The sequence below is a fragment of the Bidens hawaiensis genome, unplaced genomic scaffold (genome assembly GCF_021521415.1).
Source record: "Bidens hawaiensis isolate Kalapana, Puna unplaced genomic scaffold, B.hawaiensis_p1.1 tig00046162_1, whole genome shotgun sequence".
Classification (NCBI taxonomy): domain Eukaryota; kingdom Viridiplantae; phylum Streptophyta; class Magnoliopsida; order Asterales; family Asteraceae; genus Bidens; species Bidens hawaiensis.
Genome location: NW_027498231.1, coordinates 31,308 through 39,575, shown reverse-complemented (window position 1 = coordinate 39,575; position 8,268 = coordinate 31,308). Strand labels below are relative to the sequence as shown.

Below are 8,268 nucleotides of genomic sequence, written 5' to 3'. Positions count from 1 at the left end.
TTGGCATCTCTACTACATGGTCATTTTACAAACCTCAGGGTTGCATACACGCATGCTATCTTCAAGCCCTCTATATACGTTTGAGGTTCAAGTTCACGGGGGCCACACAACGACTACAACGTATTTGTGTTTAGAACCGGTTCAACCAATAACTCGGTTGGTTAGTTTAATGTGGGTTTGACACAACGGGCTGGTTCAATCATGGGCAAATCAACACCTGCTTATTGACCGATGCTTATCCAATTAAGATTAAATTGGTTTTGATCGATAGGTCTTGTACAATTTTAAACCAATGTATTTGACAGTTGACATCGTTATTAATGCGATCTAACATATTATATCATCACTGTTAAAGTAGTTGAAAGAAATATGAAAAAGGAGCTCAATATGTAAATGGTGCAGTTGCTAACTTGCTATGGTTTGCAAAAAAATAGCATGCTTGAAGCCTAATTTGGAAAGTAACATTTTCGTATATTTAGCTTTTAACTTTATAACACTTTTTGATCCAACACTAACTTTTATTTGGTTAAGTTAGTAAAACGTTGTTTTACACTTTAATCAAATGGTCAATGTATTTGTAAAGGGTAAAATAATCATTTACACAAATTTCAGCATAGTTTTTAATAAAAGCTAGTGAAATGTGAAAGTGTTAGAAAAGATAAAACTAAAATTGTCAAATCTAATCCTTTTCTAAGTTAGATCCTAAACTATTATATCTAACGAACTAATTGAGTAATTATTTATAATAGAAGTTGTTGAGTCGAACAATGAAGTGACTGGCATATGTTAATTGTTCGTTTGATTCCTATTACCTTTTTTATGCAAGTAGAAGTAAACTACATTATCATGTTTCACCGATCCTATACCCATGACAAGGGTCGTTTTGGTTTGTCATATTATTTTATCATATTTTTAGTCATAGTTATTAAACACGATGGACTAAATATACCTTCAGAATTTCAAATGTGCTAATATATATCGTATCATAAATGTCTTAAAATATACAAACATGTTTACCTTTTAATGAAACAAAATACTTGAAATAAAGTATATACATGAAAACTAGATTGCCGAAGAAAATGAAAATACTCAAGACATGTGAGTATCGCACATTTCAAGACATTTCTTATTATACGTAAACATAAAACAGTAAAATTCGAAGTATTTAATGGTTTTAATGATAAAAAATTGTCTAACATGAACATTAATGTATAACTATACTCAAACTATTCTATGTAACTTTCTCATAAAGCAATGAGCATGACGACCTTTCTCACTTGATTACAATAGACAAATAAGAGCATTATTAGTCTGCTCCTCATCTCTATATCTATAATTACACTAAAAACATTACATTGATCTTTCTTTCTCAATTAAATAATATTTTTTTATATTTTTATCACTATATTTTTCTCTCTCTTTTACTCACAACCAATTTAACAAATAGTTTGTCTTCCAAATTTACAAAAAATCAATACATTTTTCTCTCCACTTTATAACTTACACTCACAACCCACCCTATAATTTGCAAAACCCCCTCACATAATTTGAGGGGATGAGTTGGGAATGCCTAACTTTGTGACCATCAAACTATAATTTGTATTATTTTGTTACGAAACAAACCAAAACAAAAAAATTTAAGAATCATTTTAAATATGACTTCATTTTCTTTAATCTGTGTGGTTAACCTTTGATTAACTTGTTATATTTCTTAATCATCGTGTCAGTTTTAATATTTATATTTCTCTCTGTGGGTGAGAAAAGATACTTGACTACTTGAGAAAGAAAAGCATAAAGGGTAACCCATCCTCATCCTCCCACCACCATTCATTAGATTCTTTTAGAGTCCATTTTTCATCCTCCATTTTGAGATTATAGAGAAGTCATGATATCACCAAAGTTACCTTTTTTCCAAGGGTATATAATACTAACTATTATCTTATGCCCAACAATTTGTTCTTTTCTATAAAAGATCATATACGTCCATGACATTATTCAATAAGTGATAACTGCATACCAAACACGCGTAAAGAAATTGATCAAAAGTCGCACAGCTTGTTAATATCACATGGCCAGCTCGGCGCAGACCATCAAACTCAAAGGCCAACCCTTTTATTTGGGAGTGGGCATGAAATAGTAAGTTTATGGTCAAAATTCACCACTGCACTAGATATCAATCAAGATCTAAGCATGAAAGGTTTCCCATCTAAAGATCTCAATCAATCAATACCCATGATCTATAATTGCAACACTGATAGTCAAAAGCAGCAGGGTGGGCCAGATCAAGGTGATTTGCTTGAATTTGCATCTTGGGTTTGTATATTTTTGAAGTTGAAAACACCTGCAAGTCCTTTTCCTTTAGCAAGCTGCTCAAGTTCTTCAATTTTTTGATTCAGGCATTCCAGTTCTTTTGCTAAATCTTCATCCCGTTGCCTTAAAACCTATATACACAAAGAGTTAACATAAATTTCTGATAACAATGGTTTATGAGGTCTTACTCATTAAAAAAAACATGTTGTGCTACTAATAGCATAGATCTTGATGTACGTAAAACATGCTAAAAGGTGTCTTAAACATTTGGAAGTACGCATAATGTAATGGACATGCTTAATCTCACTTGTTTTAAAAAGTATATTCTTACTTAGCTTGTTTATGCAATTGATGATATTAGATTTTCGGTAAGGTAATGCCCTTATTTGTGGTTAAACTATATTAAGCAGCTATGAAACACTTTTGATAGGTAGAAACTAATAAATACCTCGAATTCTTGTTTGCGGGCTTCCTCAAAGATGACAGCCAATCCTGCAACCTATTGAGAATTATAATTTAAATAAATTAAAAGTTGGGTTAAGATATGTAGTATTTTATTCCAAGTAAATCTTTAACGACAGGGAAACATCATAATATCATATTAAAAACAACCACAAAAATTAATACCAAATTCAAAATACTTAAAATTTCTTATCTACCCATTTCATTAAACAAAATTTACACTATGACCATTATACCCTTCTTTTTCTTATACTCCAAAGTCCAAACTCTCATATCCTAATACAAGTTATAAGACAAGGGTATAAATGTCATAAAATTTTAAATTGAGCATATTTGATATAATGACCTTCTGTTGGGTAAATATGGTATTATACCAAGTTTTGAGGAGGATGTATACAAGCATCCTGATCTTCTAACGTATCACACGTTCTTAGCAACATGTTTTGTTTCATAACCCACTGTTCCTCAAAAGTCAAACCTAATGCTTTTCATATGCAAAATACTATTAACACCTTCTAGGCTTCTACAGCCTTGTAAAACCCAAGTAAATCCTAAAGCTAACCCATCTCGTATGAAAAGAAAGAAGAAATGATATTATTCTTTAATGCAATTGATGTACCAATTGATGAAATGATTTAATCAGTGTCACATTTATCATTGCAAAGGGAAAATGAAATTATTCTTTGCGTCAATTCTTATTACATTTCATTTTATTGCCATTTCTTAACAATTTAATTATTATGAAGAAGATACTAAGAGTAAAAAGTACATACCGAGAAGACAAAGAGTTCCCCGATAAGATCTCCAGCAGCCTGAACAGCTTTCTCCTCATTCAAGGGCCGGATTTCAACATCTGTTGCATGCCCATAAATTCGCCTTTGTATATTTGTAGTCAGCCTGTGGTTTGCCTGTCACATTATGCAACACCATCAAAGATAAAACATGGAATCTAACCAGGTTGTCAAGCCAGAAATGTAAATTGGGTCTAGGGGTGTAAACAAGCTGAACCGAGCCTGAGCTCGCTTATTATTTTTTAATTAACTTATATGTGTTTTCAATTACTTTTATATATTTTGAAAACAACCTTAAACAAGCCTAAGCTCGGCTTGAGCTCGTGTGGTACCTTCAACGATCAGCTAGAGCTCGTGTGGTACCTTAAATGAGCCAAAGCTCGGTTCGAGATCGTGTAGTACCTTAAACGAGCCAAATATCAGCTCGAGCTCAACTATGTAGTGTGTAACTAATACATAGAAGTTCAAAAGATGTCAAACTTAAAAACACACAAGGCTCGTTAAAGCTCAACGAGCCTAAACGAGCTTCTCATACAAGGCTCAGGCTCGATAACTACACGAGCTTCATTGAAGCTCAGGCTTGGCTCAAGCTCGAAAAGGCTCTGCTTGTTTCGCGCTTTTTATATCCGATCTTAAGTAGCTCACGAGCGGTTCAACTCGTTATCGACCCTAATCAAAGCCTAGCTCTACATTCCACAATTTTCATACGATTACATTTCATTCAAACCTAAAATCAGTGAAATCATAAACCCTAACCCTAATACTAACATGTATGTGTTCGATCATACAATCTCACTTACAAACACTCATAATCCACACAATAAGGAAGAACGAATAACCGATAGTAGAATAGAAGCAGTTGCTTAATTAATAATAATACCTGCGCTAAACCAATGATTGAAGCTCGAAATTTGGGGTGAGTAGCGGCATGCTGTTTGAGTCTGCTAGCAATGGGTTTACTTAACGTCCTCAATGCCAGCGTCCCGAGCTTCAATAGCGGGAGAACCATTCTCCAGTTTGATTATGTGATCTCTGGTTTGTTGTACATAAAGGAGAATGATGCACACCAGGTGTTTGATGAAATGACTGAACGGAACGTTCGACACAACGTATTTGTGTTTATATATATGGATGGATCAACGGGAATGGTATGATTTTCTTGGTTCGGTCACTTTCATCACCTTGATTTATTTTACTTTGTTTTTTGTTTTTTTTTTCAACTTTGCTTAGGCTATAGTGGGACTACAAATGTGGAAAACGAGGGCGAGAACACCGTCCCCCTAGGCGATAAAGGAGCGATAAGTGGAGGGCGCGACGAGAATTTGTCGCCGGTGGAGAGATGATGATGACGATGATGACGACATGAACATTCCAATGTTTTGATCACTTTAACCACTTTTATTCATGAATGGATATTGCAACTATTATGTATACGATGAGTGCAATGCAAAGGGAGTATTTTAGGCCAGGCATGAAAACACACATCTCATGTGTGCAAATTTCATCCATGCTCCTAAAGTTCAAATTCCAGGCATCATTTGATTCTCGATTGTTAATCATGAACATGACCTAAAAATAATCAAAGAACCCACGAAGGGTAAACTTGAGCCATAACACACACATTTCCAACACCTTTTGATATTGTCACCCTACACACCCTTTAATGGGTGTAACCCAATCTAGAAACTTAGTCAGGTTGGCTATTTTGTACCAACTCTTAAAATTTAAATTGATTCCAGTTTAAAATAAATTTGAAGTAGTATGAGCTTAGAAAAGACTATCTAATGAAGGATTTCGAGCCCGCAGTTGATTAAGTGCGAGATCCTAAATAATCTTACTATTTAGTTAGGCAAATTGCGTACGGGTCTTAAAAACTTTAGTTACACTCCATGGCTTCTATAACAAACCACAAAATAAAAATAAAGAGATAAATGAAGAAAATTTTATCCCACGTTGGTGGAGGAAGGAAAACGAGAGGCTTCCACCATGGTATAAATAGGAGTGTAAGTTCTTGTCCCACATCGCTAGATTATAAAACTAATGAGTCCTTTATAAGGAAGAAAACTCATATGTTAATGTTCTTATAAGACAAATCACACCCAGTGGTCCTAGCGGAGGGTGCGGAGCACCCGGACGCGCACAGGCTCTGGCATGGGCGCAATGTGGCGCTTTGATGGCGTACATTGCACTTCGCATCGCCGCTTATGGACCGCCTTAGTATTTTTGTGGAAAATTAAGATTTTTAATAATCTTCCCATCGCGATACGCGACCAGTGAAGATTAGTCTCATCGCGTAACGCGATGACGTGTAAAGATTATCCAGAAATATTGCGGCGTAGTGATGTGCTTAAAACAGTCAATCAAATATTAACTAAATTAACAAGTAATAAAAACTAAACTTAAGACTCAACTACACAAAACACCGGCAAATAAACCGGTCAATTGTACTAAAGCTAAGTAAGTCCGGAATATCGAACCAACAGGACTCTATAAATTACGTTAATTAACTAATTAGACTCGACTTACGACACAACTATTTATTATTAATGTTTTAAGGGGGATTTTTAAAATAACATTAAACTAAGATTAAACTAAGAAAGTAAATAAACAAGCAAACGAGAAACAAGCAACTAAACACAAGATCGAAACCAATCAGAGAAGGAATCTACCTAGGTAAGAATCCCATGTATCAACAATCATCAAGCAATGGACAAATAACATGATTATGGAAACTGATTTCTAAACATATTCATCTAACAAAACCCTAAGGACCCTTGACTGAATCAAGCGAAATCCCAAAGAACAATTATTAGATTATTAAGCAATCAGTAATATTGATTTCCGCAAAGTCATCAATTAGGGTTAATTAATAGTATCTATAGCAAGCAATCTTACGAAACACTATACCTTAGATAACTTGATAAGCTAACATGACATCATGAACATGGATCAACACAATAAGCAAGAATATTTTCACTACTATCCTAGCATGCAATTGACCAAGACACATGAACAACTCCTCAACTTACAGCTATTGGAATTTAGCAAAACATTCAAAATCCTAACCAACTATCAACAAACTTCTATGATCTAATAGGCCTATTCAACCATAATAATCAAAACACCAAGTAATGATTAAACATGAACCCTAATATCTAAAGAACACAATCAATAGAAAGCAAGATCCATGTGAAGCAATAATTAATAATCAATCATAATAATAAACATTCATATGCATCATGTAAACAAAATCAAGTCTTTTACTATTAATAAAACAAAACCATAATCAAAGCATAAGTCCAAAGCAAGAATCAAGTCTCAAACATGTTCATCAAACCTAGGTAGACATGAAGTCTAGCCTAGAATCATTATTAAAAACAATCCTAAACAAGTCTTAAAAACAAAGAGGAAAAACATCAAGAATAATGAACAAGGAACGAAAGTTAGAGCGATAAAACCCTTTGCAATTGATCCTCGAACACCCGGATGAAAGCTCTCTTGATCCTCCTTGATTCCTAGCTCCAAGACTCCTTCAAACCCTTGGTTTCTGGCTCAAAATCGGCTGCAATATTGCTTACATTCGGCTAGGTTTGCAAAAAGATGTTTATATAACGAAAATCGGGCTTGGGCTTGCAGTTTTTGGCTGACCAGAAGGCCTAGGCGCCCGGCCTAGGCATCCTGGGCATTTGCCTAGGCGCGGCGTGGCGCCCTCTTTGAGGGAAGTTTCGTTTTTTGCTTTTTATTTATATTTATTCATGTTAGGTCCCTTTATTGAACTCCAAGTAACGATGAGAAACTTCTAGAACTTCTTTTCCTTGACTCCAAAGCCACCATCTACATGAAAACAAATCGAAACTCTAAGTGAACTAATCATGTAGTCATTGACGAGTAAAACGAACAAAACACGAACTTAACCTTCACATGATATGATAGAAAGAATTAAAACTTAACACTCAAAACACCAAAAGATATAAAACATAATAAATAGATAAAACTTGACTCAAAACCTAAATTAATAAAAGATAAACGAAACACGAACTTAAACGAACTTAAAACATTAAGTAAACATAACTTTACAAAGGATTCGAGATGCATAAACAGACATATATCATGTAGCGATATGTGATGACATATTAGGGTAACATATCGCGTACCGCGACGTGGAGGTTACGCAGACAAGACACGTCGCGTGCCACGTAGCATGCCTAGGGCTGAATCGGCGAAGCTATAGATTCTTCGCGATACGCGATGACTTTTGCTTATGCCCATCGCGTACCGCGACAGCCTCCAAATTCCACTATAAATGGTTGGATACGGGGCATTCTTCCTCGTCCAAAAATCTTTCTTTCTCTCTAAATTTCTGTCTATATATAGTATAATACCCGAGTTATCGTAGCGATGTCATATCCGATCGAAAGAAACTTATATACGCGAATCCAAAAGCTCTGCCTGTTAAGGTAAGACATTGTGTCATCGTGTAAAGTTTATAATCTCGTGATTATCGTTATGATTATTGGTTTTATACTAATCTAGATATACTACATTGTGTTTAACCTAGGTGCTTAATATCAAGAGGCGTTCTTTAAATTGTAAACTTACAAGGTGAGACATTCGAGTTTTTGTACTACTCACATTTGCGTGAGACAATTGTTTTTCCGATACTGTCATGATGATTTCAAAACCTATAAAACTCATGGCAGATAGT

The 8,268-nt window shown here is 34.7% G+C and overlaps 1 protein-coding gene across 1 annotated transcript; it reads right to left on the bottom strand.

Annotated features, from left to right (window-relative positions):
• Positions 1–2,162: 2,162 nt before the first annotated feature.
• LOC143596218 (OPA3-like protein) lies at positions 2,163–4,678 on the bottom strand. Its single transcript, XM_077075056.1, has 4 exons — positions 4,444–4,678; positions 3,546–3,680; positions 2,759–2,809; positions 2,163–2,441 (listed from the first exon to the last, which is right to left on the bottom strand). The coding sequence occupies exons 1-4, from the start codon at positions 4,570–4,572 to the stop codon at positions 2,283–2,285; spliced, it is 474 nt and encodes a 157-aa protein (XP_076931171.1). The 5' UTR covers positions 4,573–4,678; the 3' UTR covers positions 2,163–2,282.
• Between the last annotated feature and the right edge of the window lie 3,590 nt (positions 4,679–8,268).